This window comes from Curcuma longa, chromosome 4 (genome assembly GCF_044706935.1).
Source record: "Curcuma longa cultivar G26 ecotype Majalengka, Jawa Barat chromosome 4, ITB_CL_G26_1.1, whole genome shotgun sequence".
Lineage (NCBI taxonomy): Eukaryota > Viridiplantae > Streptophyta > Magnoliopsida > Zingiberales > Zingiberaceae > Curcuma > Curcuma longa.
Window position 1 is genome coordinate 5,585,558 of NC_133864.1, and position 17,478 is coordinate 5,603,035.

General features: G+C 37.7%; 1 protein-coding gene across 1 annotated transcript; it reads right to left on the minus strand.

The window, feature by feature from the left end:
- Window positions 1–313: 313 nt before the first annotated feature.
- On the minus strand, window positions 314–14,296 carry LOC141827534 (mediator of RNA polymerase II transcription subunit 14-like). The gene is made up of 8 exons (XM_074714804.1): window positions 13,842–14,296; window positions 10,448–11,524; window positions 9,530–9,624; window positions 7,567–7,741; window positions 4,500–5,466; window positions 3,390–4,393; window positions 1,878–2,941; window positions 314–1,470 (listed from the first exon to the last, which is right to left on the minus strand). The coding sequence occupies exons 1-8, from the start codon at window positions 14,058–14,060 to the stop codon at window positions 678–680; spliced, it is 5,394 nt and encodes a 1,797-aa protein (XP_074570905.1). The 5' UTR covers window positions 14,061–14,296; the 3' UTR covers window positions 314–677.
- Between the last annotated feature and the right edge of the window lie 3,182 nt (window positions 14,297–17,478).

Genomic DNA, 17,478 nt, shown 5'->3' on the forward strand with positions numbered 1-17,478 from the left:
CACCACTCTTTCCCTACAACAGCATTCAAATCTTACACCATGAATTGACGGGGAACCAGCTATTGACCAAATTAGAAGTTATTGTATCATCATATTTATCAGGATTGACCAAAAAAAAAAAACAAAAAACTGGGCCTGAATGAATGAACATATGAACATGTGCAAACTGTAAGCTTCATTACCATGTGATTCCTCTCCATGAACTAGTCTTAGAAGATGCTAATTTGACACCAATTTATATTATTCCCCTTAATTTTTCACATTATACAAGCTGCTGGACTCCTATGACCTCCTACTACCACCCTGACGACTATATGAAAAATGAGAACTCCCATCAGATTTTCTTTTTCCCCGATACAATCGATCTGCAAACACTAGATTCTTAACCGGTCATGGTAACATGATCGGCGGAATCCTTTGCTATCTTTTCTGGCCAAACAATGAATATACATCCACCAAGTCTACATAGCATATTCATACAAAATAGGAAGCAGCTCAACCTGAAACTTCTGGACTGTTACCCAACACTCAACTCATGGTGCGGCGAATAAGATATCATCTTTGATGCCGTCGAGATGCACAGTCGTAAACCTCAACCAAGGTGGCAATTGGGTCTTAACTGATCCTGCACAATTTGAGCACCTGAAACCTATTGTACACCTTTGGATTTAGGTTTGCTAACTTCCACTGGGATTCGAGGAAATAGCGCCGTCTTTGAGTTGCTGTAGCAAACCTTGCAACGTCCTCTGCAGTGCATCAGCAACTAGCCTCAACCTACCTTGGCTAGTGTCGGCTGCTGAATTGCCATTAGCATATTCCGCTGCTTTGGCCATCCTATGCTGGCAATTTTCCCAATCCTCGAGTCGCAACCAGCATGCTCTACCCCCGTGGCTTCCTTCCATTCCGCGAAAGGAAAAATGGGCATTCTCACCAAATGAGTATCGAAGTCTAACAGATACACAGTACGGTAGCCAGGCAGCTCCACCAGCAGCATTCATGTGAGGTATATTAGTGGGGTCAAGTACGAAGGTAAGAGCAAAATCGACCAGATTACGCATGCGGTCATGATGTATGTTACTTTTTGCACAAGAGGACTCCACACTGTTGTCTGAAATAGAGCCCGAATGATTCTCCAAGCATAACTCTATGCGCGACCTTTGGGCAGTAGCTATGTCTCCACCATGGGCTTGTGATAGTCCTTTCTTCCAAGAAATTAGCTTTAGGAATTCTTTAAGAACTGAAATAGGCAGAGTAAGGAGTGTGATAAAGGAAGCAACTCTAGAAGCATCATAGGGCTCGGATGCAACCCTCCTGCTGAAGTAGTCACATATCTCGTTGATTTCTCCTGGAGCCAGTTCTTCTTGAGCATTACTTTGATTCTGCTGCTGCTGATGATGGTGAAATCGCTTCACACTCAGAACTTGCAGAAGCAGTTGAACTCTGTGCACACTAACAGCAAAGACGTAGCCCCTACATGGAAAGAAATAAATCCATTTAGTTAATGAAGTCGACCTGGAATGCCAGCTTAACTTGCAAAATGATTTGAACTTGGAATGCCAGCTTAAATTGCAAAATGATTCAAACAAGTAAGTTGGATCAATGTTTGCTACTTGGTTGAATTTCTCAAAATATTTTCCTAATTAGCTGTATGATGCAGTTAACCTACCTATCTTTTGGTCTCAAGCCCATGATAAGGACCGAGGGCTACATTAGCCCTCACAAACAATGTAACCTATAAAAAAAAACTTGTCACTGAACCCAAATCGTTGGGAAACAAAAGCTTGTCTTTATTATCATGGAAACAAATAACAAACAGAAATAACATTCACAACAGCCTAAAAATTGTAGCATATGTACAAAGGAACTAGATTTCTTACCCGACAAAAAAACGCAAGGCAGGTTGCTCTTGATCTAAATTCAGAAGAGCCCCTTCATTTTCCTTTAAAATTGAGCCTAGAATTTCTTTCAAGAGATCAGGCAACTGTGCAAACAACCACAAAACACCGAGATATTTGAGGATGCCACGCAACACCTTCTTTAAAGCTGCAAGAGGAACCCAACCACCACCATAGCCTCCATCATCACCAAGTCCAATAAAAGCTGTGTTAAGCTCTCCTTTCACATGAACTGGGAAACCAGTACCTGGAGGTATTCTCAAAGGTACCCCGGATATACCAGGAGCCAAACCTGAAGAGGCTAGCATAGCGCTGCTGACTCTAGTAATGCTACCACCTACTTGATTTCCAAGAGCAGAACTTGGTCTTGAAATACCAGCACCAGTTGCAATAGTTGCACGGTTAGCATTTGGTGTTAGCTGTTGTGAAACTAAATTTGCATTTGAATTGCTTGAACCCAGCTGCATACCACCCTGTGATGCACTGGAAAAATTGGGCTCCAAAGCATTCAAGCCTTGGGCAACATGTTCCATAATGAATGGTCGAAATTGTGGGCACGGTAATGATCCACCGACTGCAGGTCCTCCTTTAGGAGGTGTTGCTGGCTGTAGCCAAACCTGATCGCCAGCAAAGCAACGCATATCCACAGCAAACTTCTTCCGATATATTATCCGAATCCAATATGGACCTCTCAATACAACTGAAACATCAAAAGGCAATAAAGAACTAGGAACAAGTCCTGGCCCTCCTCGCCCAGCAGCAGATAAAACTGCAGCAGTTTGGAGGCTGTGATTGCTAAGCTGGGCCATCAGTGTAGTAGTTGCAGGAGCACCAGAAGAATGTTGGATTGGAGTTGAAGAATTGACTATTGAACCATGAGGTGAGAGAAAAGTGCCCTGCCGCTGACCAAAAGAGTGGGAAGAAGTAACGACAGGAATACGAGCAGGACGTATTGCACCATAAAGAGCAAGTAAAGGACCAGCAGTAAGTCGAATGCAGTCCAAAAAAGATGCAACTTCACCTCCATTTATGAAATCTTCTAGAAACTGCATGGATAGAGTTAATTGCATTAAATATCTCATTGAACTTTATCATGCTATAACAAATAAAAGGGTAATCTCCTTACTGGTGTGAAATGAAAAACTTCAAAGGGGAAAAAAATTCATCATATGCATGTAGGATTATAAACTTGATGGTGAGAACGCTTCCAGTGCATCATCATTTATTTGTTATAGGAAAAAAACAATGGAAGAACCAAATGGTGCATATAAGTCCTCATGAAAAAGAGGGTATATAAATTTGATTCAAATGCAGAAAATTTAACCATGTATTTTCATGGAAAATAGCAGTTTAAACCTTCAAATGAAATAGAGAAAAATGAGGCTTATTGCTCTATATTTAAATGCCACTATCACATGCAGATATCTATATATTGCCATTTTGATTAGAAAATATGTAATTGCAGGGATGTTATTTTGAAAATTATGTACATACCTTTGTATGTGTCCAAAGTTGATCAGGGGAAACATGCATAGTACAACCTTCCTTGCCAGCTTCCCACTCAACAACAAAGTGAACTATAACAGGCATTGAACCATAGCTAAACCATAGACTCATCAAACCAACTGCTTCAATTTTGAAGGTTTTCCTCATCTGTTCGGATAACTTATCTACTGCTTCACTGGCACCTTTAGTTTGTGTCTTTGAGTCAGTATCTATGTTATCATCTGGCTTATCATCAGTTCCCAAACCAACGAGTTTCCGCATCCCACAAGCAAATAATCGGGCATTTGAAAGCCGACGTAGATCTGATACAAGCTTCTGAATGCTATCATCTTCAACACTCTTATAACTTAACACAACACCATCTGTGTCATAGTGGATGTGTGAGTCAATGTCAGATGTATTAGCGATACGTACACCTGAGCCCCATGAAGTTGTGGTATTTCCTTTGTGAAGTTCCCATAATTCCCCAAAGTAAGAATCATTGATTTTCACATCCCAGCACATGCTTCCAGGTTTACCAAGGCGCAAACATATGTGCTGCCAAGAATCATCCCTGGCAAATGGCAATTTCAACCACAAGGTTGATGATGGAATTCTTAGGCCTACTTCTTCTACATAAGGAATATCTAGTGAACCCATTTGGCTAGTTAGCTGAGCATGCTTAATGCATAGTGAGCAGTGCCTGACAACATGTAGGAGGACAGAAACATACAACTTTGAAGGAGCAATGCCATTAATTGCTTCAGAAAGAAGATCCCCATATATATGTCCACTCGTTCTACAAGATATTGGCGAAGAAATTAGTGCAGTAGATGGATTATGAGCATCAGAGAGTTCTGATATTTTCCTCCTTTTATTCTGCAAACAACTTGCTTGTGTTCCAGAAAAAGATGGAAATAACCTAATAAAATCAACCAGGGAGCGCTTTCTCCCCTTCTGTTTGTGGGTGGCATTGTAATCTGAGGTGTATGCTCCAGATTCTGGCGTCGGATCTATAAAATGTGGATTAGCAATGAAAAAGATTATACAACCATACAGTTTAAATAAAAGGCCACTGTTACATAAGGAAAGAATCAGTCTTTGAAACATAAAACTTACAAGGATTAATCAAACCCGCTGAGTTATGCCTAGTAACTTTTGAAGATCCAAGCAAGTTGCCAGTCGATGAGCTTTTTAAAATATTTGGAGTCATGCTATGGTTAGGGAGTGGAGAGCCAGTTATCCGAATGGAAGGCATTGGTTGACCTGGCACGTTCCCTTCAAGCATACTGAACTCTTTTGGTGGTTCATCCACAGAAGGGTACTGACCAGCCTCAGCAGAATATGGAGACTTAGAATTCATGTCTTGATCAGACCTGAAGGTTGGCAATTTGTGAATGGATGGGAACCTACCTGAGCTTGAAGAGGAAAAGGAGCCAGTAGCATCATTCTGAATTGAGCCTTTTATGCTGTGTGTCACATGCAATGAATTAGAAGAGCCAGAAACTTTTGCAACTTTATGAACATGAGGTTGCTGTAACTCTCCTTCCAAATTAGGTGATGTAACATTAGCACTAATACCATGATAACTATTTGCATTGACCGTATTAGATAAAGGACTTTTATGAGACAAGGCCAGCTGATTTATTGAGGGCAAAGGTTTGTCAAACTCAAACACTTCATCAACAACAGATGAAAAATTTGTTTGTGAAAATCCAGGAAGTTGGAGAGTTGCTTCTGCTCTAAAATGATGTTCTCCAGCCTGATTAAATGTGCTAATACTCGGTAAAGAATGAAGCTTCTCCCAGTCAAAAAGGCTCATATTCAGTTCATCATCAACTACTTGCATTTGACCAATATCAATTTTGTTAACGCGTATTACATTATTGGAATCATTGAATGAATTCAAGTTTCCATCTGAATCAGATCTAGATTCTAGTAAAAGAAAATTTGGCTTAAAATCCTTGTCAACTTGCATCAACAAATAATAAGAATTTGCACACTGAGGAAAACCCATTAAAAGTGAATCTGATCCATGCAATATGGACTTGGGAATCTTTAATGTAGTCGATGACTGATCACAAGCCTGCAATGCAGACAGCATTATTTAGCAGAACATACAAGTTATAAAAGCCCACTATATCTCTAGGGAGATTAACAATTTTAATGCACAGTAAACTCAAGAAAGTGAGGGTAAATGCAAACGCCATCAATATGGCTTATCTTGGCATAAAAAGTAGGCAGGCATATGAAAAGGACATACAACTTTGATTTGCTTTTATGAAGGAACTAGTGAGGAACAGAATTTCAGTTCAGTTCTTCACTTCCATTCTCTCACAGCACACAGTTTTGACTTGATGTTAGTTAGTATATAACTTCTTTCTTGCAATTGCTTCAGTTCCAACTATGTTGATACAATTGCATCCAAACTAACATGTTCCTAACAATAATATTTGTTGAGAGTAAACATGGAGAGCAATTCCACTTAAAAATGGCAATGAGTTACACTCATTTCAAAAGAATCCAAACCTAAAATGAAGAGTGATGTTTTGGTTTGGCTTGAGGCCTTACTCATGCACCTAAACAAATGATATCTTCATTCTTTTCTTAGCACTCGTGTATTATTTCTGTTACTCAGTCCTCTTTTAGCAAGGTTTAAATAGCATGCAAGTGCTTCAAATAGTTTAGAAACTAGCCATTTTGCTGGGAATCTAGGCAGGCACCCAAATTTCATATATACATACCATCACCATAATATATGCAAATCTCAACTTCATGAGCAACTACTTCCTAAAAAATTATGAGCATGAGAGAAAGCAATTCTAAGTCTCGCATCACCAAGTAAGCTACAGGCAAACCTCAGCTATAATCAAGATAAAATCATATGTACAATGTCCATAAATTCGGACATGCTAAAGTCATGATGGGGTGCATACTGTCTTGTATTCCTCAAATTGTTGACTGAAAAATGATACATATTTTCCTATGATTAAAATAACATAGGATGAGACTTAGTCCAACCTCCAACAAACTCAGCCAGATTCCTAGGAAAATTTATCTCAATTCTCTCTCAAACATGTTTTGAAAAATGAAGGATGACATTAATAACTATCAAAAAATGTTCAAGCAAGCAGCATTACACAGATGCATATCAGTTTCATTAGAAGCAAGAAGGATCCTAGGCACCATGGCCTTCATCTCTCAAGGATCAAGGCGCTCACACAAGGGACACAGGGACATGAGTTTCTAATAAGCCATGATGAAATATTTATAGAGAAATATACAGATATACATATTACATATATACTCACCAAATCTTACTACTACACAGGAAATGATTATTTCACACTAGGGAAAGTGATTTAGCATGTGTGAAAGTTTCATATCTAGTGTAATTTAAGCTACTAACTTGTGAAGGGATCACAATTATAGTTAAATTGTAATTCAGAACACAAGTCCCATCCTGTGTGCAACAACAGGAGGGGTGAAGTTAAAAGATGAAAATATGTCTTGGTGGTCAGCCTGATCAATGTGCCTATTATAAAACTGGGGGCACCCAAGGTTATGTGCAAAGTGTAGCAGTTATATTAAGAGAGCAAGTAGAACTTGTAAAATCGAGTTTAAAAGCAAGGTAAGGGCTTGCTCCCTCAAGCACTTCAACCTTAGCAAGCGTCCAAGCAATGATGAGGTAAAGTGCCCTTCAAGTGATAACTTAGACATTGGGGATTTTAGTAATACTGATGAAACAGGTAGAATTAATAAAGAAAAGAAAATCCTTGAAAGTTTGCCAAACACCACAAAAATATATTGATCTTACCACTAGATATGCTTAATGCAGTCCAACCATTAGGTATAGATTAAAACCAACAATATGCTTAAGCGAGGGAGAGAAAAATAAAATTACTGGAGGAGAGAACCCTAAATTAATAATTTGGAAGCTTGTGTATTCCTGTATGTCATACATGGGGACTGACTCCTCACATTCGGGGCATACATCCAAAAGCTAACTGCTTGGGATAACAAATGCTAGTGAATACCTACTTCTTTGAAATCTCAAATAATAACATAATACATACAATCTTTTATATTCAGTGCAGTAATATAGTTGTTTTATCTGAAGAGCCATGTAAGTTTTAATGTGCAATTTCTTTCTGATGTCACATTTATAAAAGAATTGAAAGAATACCTGTAGACCCAGAAATCTCCCAGCTGATGAAAACAAATTGAGAATACTTTTGCTTTTTAAACTTGTGAATACCTCCACCGCACTAAGGCTTCCTTGGTTTAAAGCCCCTTCAAAATCAACAAGGGTAGATGGTGAAAGGGCATTCTTGGAAGAACGGAGAAGGAACTTGCCATTCCTGTATCACAATACAAGGTTAATACAACCAAACAATAGTAAGCTTTCAAAGATAATCTAAGTTAAATCAGACTTAGAAGCAAGGTTTAAAATCTTTATCCATGCCATGCTGAAGTTTCGGTCTCTTACCGGAAGAATACAATTTCAGAACTATATCGTGTCGTGTCGACAATTTTGGTGGGTGTGTGTGAAGATCTGATATATGTTGGCATATTATTGCAAATGCAAATCGCAATTGCAACACAGGCCAAAAGCATGCACCTAAGTTTTGAATGAAAAAGATTGATAGATTGATATTAGGAGCTGGGTTATCATTGGCAAAGAGAATTCCCATGATCAAAGCTCACATAGGAATTGGTGTCTCTGCTAGACCTAGGATTGAGGTATATGATCATTTAACTATCACATTCAATATGATAAAGGAAAGAAGAAAAAAAGATGCATGTTGCTAGATGCACCTTAATTTTTATTATTTTCCAGATATGACAAGCAGTGGATTACAATTATGTTGATTGCAGCTACATGGATCTTCTCTTGCATTAAGCCCCAAGTAGCAATAATTTTTGCTAATAAATAATAATTATCCATATCATTATTTATGCTAAGTAGGGTTTTATGTCCTCTTCTATCTCTCATTCAACTCTTATTAATTCAACCAATCTATGGAATGCATGTCATCCTAATTTAATTTTCCTTTTCTATATCATCCACTGGGGTTACACCAAATTACTTTGAATATAAACCAGATTCTGAGGGCCATTCGATTCTGCGCCAAATCCATGTTTTATAAATACCACAACAACAAAGTCAAAACAGCACCAAAAGTTATATGATTTGCATTTAAACCCATTTAAATCACCTCCCCACTTGCACCAAATTCCCATGCTTCATCAGGTAGGACAATCCAGTGATAGCCTAAATTCAAGTTAAGGTTGAACCTGCCCATCCAAGCACTCACCCAATCATCTTCAGGCATGTATCTTGCATTAGGCATCACCTAAGCACCTAATCATCTACAGTTGTATATCCTGAAGTTGACATCACCTAAGTACTCAGCTTGGCTTAGGCAAAGCGAAAGGCATTTACTTGGTTTGAAATAGACTAGAGAAAGAAAAAACGAAAGTACACACACACATCAGCAGGGCATTGCCTCTCTGACCTCAAGTCCCAGCAAGAAGGTACAGCTCTTGGCAACACTAGTAAGGTCACCAAGGCATGGTTTTCTACATGCATCAGCCCACAGTTATGCATTCTCCTACAAAACAATGTACGTTATAAAATAGCCAAACTGACTAATCTACGAATGGCAAGATTATTATATCCCTAAGACATGCACTCATGAAGCACTACTGAATCAAGGGTGTCATGCCTGAAACAGTGAGTGGCATCATAATCATTTGTCATACATGAGGATATATTTTTCAGAAAATATTCCTTACTGCTCCACTTAAGACCTAGTAGATCTCATGTAGAATCCTAACCTACAATGGTTGTTCATGAATGATCTACTAGCGGCAAGATTACTAAACCTATGACAAGCACTCCATGAGGTATTATGAACCAGGGGAGTTGTCTGAAACAGTGATATCATAATCATTTGTCATACATGATGATATATTTTTATGAGAATTAACTCTTGACCTAGTAGTCCCTATGTAGAAACCGAACCCATCAATGGTTGTTCTGGTGAATGATTCTTAATAAAGTTGATAGTCTGGAAGTGAAATTGAAACAGGGAAAAAACATTAAGTATCATTCCCTGAAATCTTAGGGGGGAAAGTTAAATAACCTGATATTTATTCCGAGGGTAATATATGACATCCCACAGGTTCGCACTTTTAGTACTTCATCCCCACAATAGTCCTCGATACTAGAGTTTTCCCTCTGCAAAACATATTGGGAAAATAAGCATGTAATTATAATTATATTTTTCATGACAGGAAGCATAGAACTCTCATGTGAAAGTCAGAGACCATAATTAAGGAAATGTTCACAGCATCAATTCATTCATTGTTAACTAAATGATACTAATCGTAGTCACACAGGTCACATGAAGGATTTTTATCTCTAGCAAAATAAAATATTAAAAGAGTATCCAAAAATTTTGACATGGTAATCATATTGGTTGGATAGTTAGTCAAAAGTTTCACTTTTTAGCTTAATCAACTACTTGTCAAGTATAAATACATTGAAAACATGTACGATCAAGCATTGATATAATAATCAAACTACCAAATTAAACTATTGAGAGTAAAACAATCTCATTAGGAGTACCATTGCGAATGAATGTGGGACAGATATTTGAACGTTCGCTCAGGTTTGCAGGGGATCTGTTAAAAAGACATTATAGAATAGCATCTTTTGATGAGAGATATGAGCAAGAGGCTTCAAGAAAGCTAGCATTTTCTGAATTATATGAAGCCGGTAAGAAAACAAAAAATCCATGAGTATTTGAACCGGAATATCCAGGAAAAAACAGAATATTTGATGGAAGAACAGGAAATCCTTTTGAACAACCTGTCTTAATTTCAAATATATTAGAACAATAGATTATGAAGTTTTTTATGTGGTTATTAGTTATTGGTCAAACTCCTGGTTTTCAAATATAGATTATAAAAGACAAAAAAAAAACTTGAAAAGGTTCAATATACACAATCTAATAAAGAAAACCATCTAGACAACAATACTTAATTACCCTACTACACACCTTTGTCAAATTTGCATCTATATTTTCATCTTGCTTTAGCACAACATCACTTGAACTTCGACAAATGTTAACACTTGTGCTCAACTCTCTCTGGATTTCAAGTAGACGAGTGTGCCTATTGCATGCAATAGCTCTCAGAAGGAGTTTCTCTACATCAATACAACTTTGATCAAGAGAAAATGCAGCTTCTTTGCCACTACAGGGATCCAATACAAAAGAACTATGCATGCACTTAATTTGTGTATCTTGCCCTGGTTCAATTTTGAGAAAGGGAGATGAACCAAAATCAGATCCCCCCGAACCTTTGTCAGCTTCTAACCAATACATGATTTTTAAGCCAGGAGTTTTGAGGCTAGTTGAATCGAGTTCGCCATCTTGAATTAGTTGTGAAGTACCAATATTTCCTCCTTGTCCTGTACTACCATCTGAAATAAGCTCAAAGCGTATTGCATCCTTCCACCTACCTTGACGGAGTATCTGAACTTGTCTAACTAAAGTGTCCATAACAAGGGCAACACATAGTTCATGTAAGACTGTGTATAAGGTTGATAAAGGGTTTTCAGCAACAGCCATTCTGCGCTCAAGATAATCTCCAAGAGCGCATCTCCGTGATTCTTCGAGCTTAACATATCCATTTTTCTCCCCAACAAGCAACTCTAAGTTTAGTATCTTCCATAATGATAGATGACCACAGTAGCCCAAGGTAAGGTAAACTTTAAACTCGCCATCCACACGGAGAACAGTAGTACCATTAGAAACAGTTACTTCAGTTATTTCTCTTGGAATAACAACCTCCAAAAGTTTGGATCGGAGGATTGTGTCCAATTTCTTTAAAGTTGGTTTTTGCTCATCTTCAGAAAGTGTACTCTGAATATTCAAATCTTCTATGCATTTTGGTAGCTTTCGGTAACTCCCAGTGAGGAGGACCTCAATAGCAGATGGAACATCAAATACAGGAGCACGGGCATGTTGCAGCCCCTCATGCATATAAAACAAAGAATCTGCTGTTTGGGTGAAACAAGTATCATGGCTGGAAAGAGTTGCTGCAAGTTGTTGGCAATGTTGGATTAAGGTCGCCTGCACAAATCAAATTAATTTATGTTATATGAGAATGTGGTTTAAATGCCAATACTCTGGAACCATATGAGAATTCAATACTCCATCTTGATCCAGAAAGCTGAATGTTAAATCAGATTCTCAAACACCAAAATCAGTTCATCATGTTTTACCTTAAAGCTAGCACAAAAAAATAGGCATTTGCATTACAGGTAGTTTATTGTTCAGTAACTTTGTAACTGCACACGGTACATCTTGTAAAAACGAATTTCTAAGTACAACCATAACAAACCATGACCCCAAATTATTTGGGCAGAAAAATCAACTGATGAAGTACAAAGAAAAAAACAAAGGAACCCAAAATCAATTTTGTAAGTGGAACAAAAAAGACTTATTCGTGGCAAAAAAATATCATTAGATCAGTAATCAATGAGAATTTTGTTTAGCTACGTTTAAATTCATCACTAAAAGTCGGCATAGGATGAATCAGAACCTTCTAAAAATCAGATGCCAACCTGTACCATTGATCACTGCAATAGTTAGTTCAGTAGGAGCAAATTGGAAGATGCAATAAACAATTATAAGACCACAAAAGATGTAGCCTTGAACAATTAAAACTTTCGTCATTAAATTACAAAATTAAATATTCCTCTGAAATTTCTAAAAGATTGCAACTATATCATCAAATGAAAGCAATAAAGATTGTCTTAAGCATCATCATTCATGACAAAGTTTGAGATTGCAAACATAAAAGCATCATATGATTTACATCCTACCCTATCATGCAAAGGTACCTCAGTCTTCAACATCATCAAGAATTGAAATATAGAATTTCACCCGGTCTAAGGTATGTAAAAATCACAATCATAAATTGTCAGTTGTATAAAATTAAAAAATCACCTACTGATAAGATTGGTAAGCATGCATCATAATCACACCATATTTGGCAGATGCATATGACAAACATACAGCACTCACAAAAAACATAAAAACCAGCTCGTTATACATTAAAAAGCCATTTTTATACACAAGATTGCCAGTTATCATAGGTAATTATTTTTCTAGCTTACCAATGCTAAATTCAGGCTACAGTTATCTCTATCACTTGAAACTTCACATGCTATCAATTGATCAACTCTTAGGGCTAATACAAACTCTAATTGCACAAAATAATGAAGGATTACTTCTATTATGTAAGTGGAATAAAGCTACTTGTCTCTTACCCCCTATCTTGACTACACTTGCATCCAACATTGACCGGAATCACATGTCTCGTACATTCTTGTCGAATAATTAAGATCCAAAATGATTTCCCCTAAGACAGTTCATATGTGGCATGCCAGCTCAAAGAAAACAACTAGCTTTAACTTTAACTTACAAATCAGATGACCAAAACATGCAAAATCTAACACCACCATATTAGGGCTAGAAGGAATGAAATCAAATCACAAGCTCTCCTTTGTACAACCTGGTGGTGATTCACCCAAGAAATTAGCGTGTAGGACTGTAAGAAAGGTGAATGGAGTATGCATAACAGCTAAGATGGTCTGATTCAGAACTCCATTTGGTCAAGCTTAACTCAGACTATCCAGGTGCAGAAGATAAACCATTGCAAACTTTGACACGAGAACTATTTGATACAAGCAAAAAAAAAAAAGGCATGCACATATCTTGGGAAACATGTTTTGGAGTTGCACCATAAAAGATGAACTTTTCACTTGTTCCCTATACAAGCTCAAGGTCCAATAAATCTCAAGCTAACAAACACAAACACAAAATGTGCATGTGTGTATGTGTGAGAGAGAGAAGGGTAAAGAAGAATGGCACATTGTAGGGGGATAGTAAACAGTTGCAACAACCAGACAGTGCCCAATTAAGCTACAATGATTCTCAGAGCTTGGCTCCTAATTGGCACAAACAAGATTTAACCTTTTTTCTTAAAGTGTCGCTGGGAAATGTGTTGGGAGTGTGGTGGATTAAATTATATCATAAAGCTTTAAGTATTGATTAAAATATGTTCACAAAGGGAAAAGACTCCACAAAATGATGTATCGTTCTTCTCCTGAAACGTAGTGCATTCTGAGACCACCAAATTCCCATGACAGACAGCAAATTAGTTAGGGTTCCATTTATCATGTCCTAATAATTTTATCAGATAACCCTTGGACATCAAATCTTGAGCCTAAGAGCCATAAAATTACAACCAGATGCAACGTACAAGTAATTAAGAAATGAAACGGCTTTAAACCTCGAAAGATTTCATCCTAAACCCTAAGCCAAAAGCCAGATTTTAGCAATCGGTAAAGAAGGGGGAGTAAAGAAAGAAAAGCAGTGGCACCTGCTGGCACCACTTGGCGAGCACGTGGATCCGCAGAATCCGCTGTTGCGTCTTCGCGATGAACTTAAGAATGTCGATCTTCTTCTCGGAATCAGATCGCTGGTCCTCCGCCTGCCGGTACCTGTCCACCAGCTCCTTGAGCGCGAGGTAGGAGGCATCCGTGGCCCTCTGCACGAGAGTGGAGAACTCCACAGTCTGCCGCCCAAGCTCTGCCTCCATCGCCCTCCCCGCGCCGCCGTCGTCTCCCTCGCAACCTGCGCCGGGGGCGGGGGCACCACTAGGGTTTCGATCGCGCGCCCCGAATCCCGTCGATTCGATTCAAACGCCGGCCCTGAATGGCCCAACAACCTCGGTGCCCCTCCGGTAATTCTACAAATCCCAAATCGAAGCCCGTCGGAGGGCCGCAGAAGCGTCCAGAAGCGGAGAAATCGCAGGCGAAAAGGCGAGGGAGAAAGAGGCAGGAGAGCAATCGCGAAAGAGAGAGAGAAATAAAAAGGTGGTAGTTTTAATTTATAAATTGGGGAAAACCATTGGTCCACGTTGGATTTCCTGCCTTGCAGGAGGCCCCTTAACCTCGATTTCACCAAGCGTTTGATTAGTCCATACGTAGGCCCCCACCGATAAAATTGAGGTACAAAACCATGTTGGACTATCGCATCTCAGTTGTCCAGATGTACTGATGCACGGTGCTGCTTGTCGTTGTCACCACTTCACCAGCAAATTTTCAGTTGAAATCTTCGGTTTTGGATTGAGCCACTGAGTGACTCAAATGTTTACGACTCTTTATTCAACGGTTAAATACGATGAAAAAAATAAAGAGGATAAAATTCAAAATATAACTATAGATTTTAAATTAAATCGATGGAAAAAATTAGTAGTATAAAGGATCTGGATTTGATATATTTAAATCATAAATTTAAAAAATTTATCATTTTAAATTTTAAATTTTTAATATTTTTTTATTTTTTTTATTTTTTTGAAATGTTTATGAGTTAATCCGTCTAACTCACGATCCATTTTGGATTGGATTAAATTAAGTTGATAAAAATTTTAATCTGTCAAGTTGATAGATCGATTTGTGCCGTCCGTCGTATAATGAATTTCTGATGGATTAATTCACTTTACCATAAATTAGCCTGTTTGATAGTTTTAATTTACCAGACTGGATGCCAAAAACACGAGAGAAACTCATACTATCTGTTTACTTTGATTCGTGTTCTCATGATTTTTTTTTTATTTTAATTCATGCTTCTGATTTCTTATATACGAATAATTTTTTATCTGTGTTTTAAAAAAAAAAAAATCTCTGCAGCTGTTACATCAAAAGCATGTCAAATAACAAAGAAATAGAGCAGCCAATAGGATAAGTAAAAATTCGATTAAATTGAATAAATTGATCAAATCGATCGAATTAAAAATTTTAATTTGTTTATTATTTAATTATTTTTTAAAAAAAATTAATTAATTCAGTTAATTTTGATTTTAAAATTCCTTATTCGGTTAAATCGAATAAACCAAATAAACCAAATTAGAAAAATAATTTATAAATTTTATGTAAATAAATTTATAAATTTTTAATTAATTAGTAAAATTTTTATAATATTTAAAAAAAATTTGATTAATTCGATTAATTTGATTGAAACCAAATTAACCGATAAAATATCGATTCGGTTTGTTTGATTTTTATTGAAAAATTCGATCGATTTGGTTGGTTCAAAAAAAATCAATTTATTCAATTTTTGATTCAATTTAATTCAATTTAATTCAATCGAATACGGAATACTCAACCTAAAGAAGGTGAACAAGACAATTAAAACCACTAGCTAAATTTTGTATCTGCAGCATAATGTTCCTGCCTTGTAATAAATTTATGCAGTAGTTTTTGAGCGACATTATCAGACCTGACAGATCATTTCCATTTTGAAACCATGAATTAGTCTCCTTTTTTTTTTCTTTTTTTTGGTCATAAACATCAACAGCCCAACATCCGTCACTTCAACCCTACAAAGTCGATTCTATAATCATAGAAAGTAAATTAGGAAGTTATAGTTGGTACTACAAGGAAAGTATTATCTCAGCTTCGTCAAAATTCGATCCTTATCTACTAAAATAAATTTATCTCATATTAATCAACTCAATTATATCATAAAATAACAGTCCAACATCCTCATGCTAACTTTTTGTTGGACCGATATAGGTGCAATTTGACTTTAAGGAGTCTGAGACAAGGACAAAGATTGAGCTGAGATTGCTGCCCAAATCGAGTCACTCAGAGGTCGAAGCTGGCTGCCTATCATTGTTTATTTTAGCCCATTAAAGTCATGCTGGGCTGTTATTTCCCCAGTTATATTTTTGCACCAATGGTCGACCTGCAAATACAAATTGGCCTATGATTTCGTTCCACTAAAAAGGTAGATCTGCTATAATGGTTCCCTAGAATCGATCCCACAGTTATAGAAGGGAGATTCATTCATGTACACAAGCGTTAAGTGTATGACGGGATTGACTATGCAGGTCATCATCTTCTGAGATTCGACCTCTGATTATTACACCAGCAATATCATACGTCAACCGTATGTGCTGTGCTGCACCCTGAGTAGTAGTAGGCAGACTTTCTCGAGCCATTAGAAGGATTGGGCCTGGCTGGTTCATTTCTGCAATAGGCCATCGATCTCGACCCATTAAAGAATGTTAGGGCCATGGCTATATTGAGCAGTCAGTCGAAGCCCGGTAATGTATTTTGGGCCCCCGAACTCAGCCCACCCAGAATTAGGTTGTCAAATATCCTCCCGTAGAGATGTATTGGGCGGTCGATTAAGAACATCGAGTTACTGATCTCGGCCCAATATAGAATAACGGGCCAGCGATATCGACTCAGCAAGAAATAATGGGCCATCATTCTCGACAAATAACTGGACCGTGATTTCGGGCCGGCAGTTATATTGGGGCCCCTGATGCGAACGACTTCGTTACAGCCGCCGTATTAGGCTGTCAATTGCGGTATTAAATAATGGGCCGCAATTTCGGCCGAGTACTCAGATTAGGCCATATATTTCATGAACATTCGACTGTCAGCCTTGATGCAGGTAGACTTAAGTCAATTTAGGCTACAATATTGGCCAATTTAAAACAATCTTTTGTCGAATTATGGCATACTAAGCAAGCACGTGTCCAACAGTAATACACCTCACCTCCTGTTCAACCCAAAATATTGCCAATTAACTATAGGTAAACTTTTGAGTCTGTAAAACCTCCCGATGTTAATTTTGACATTAGGTCAATTAAATTAACTCGGTCAAGTATAATAAAAATTGTCACTTAATTAATCACATGTAAACAAATGCTTCGAACCATTAATGCCTAGTTTAATTGGATTGCGGAATAAAAAATTGGAAAATCAAAATGGCATGCATGCATCCACCGTTTATTTTTCTCAATTTTTAAAAGGAGAGAAAGTTAATCCATCTGTTGATGGATTTTCTTCAAAATCGCTCCCCTCCAAATCGGGTGGAACGCAAGGATGGAATCCCTAAAAGACGTATACACCTCGTCCTGCTCCTCTCCTGCGCCCCCGATGCCCCCATCACTATAGGTTGGGACCAATCAACACTCGGTCCGACATGCTCGCGTCGCTCGG

What these genes read in the sequence shown, in the direction of transcription:
- LOC141827534 (XM_074714804.1), bottom strand. Translation starts at nt 14,060, where the DNA reads ATGGAGGCAGAGCTTGGGCGGCAGACTGTGGAGTTCTCCACTCTCGTG. An exon ending in TCGCCAAGTGGTGCCAGCAG is followed by an intron (nt 11,525 to 13,841) that starts GTGCCACTGCTT and finishes TGATTTGTGCAG; the next exon opens with GCGACCTTAATCCAACATTG. An exon ending in AGCGGGTTTGATTAATCCTT is followed by an intron (nt 4,394 to 4,499) that starts GTAAGTTTTATG and finishes CACATTTTATAG; the next exon opens with ATCCGACGCCAGAATCTGGA.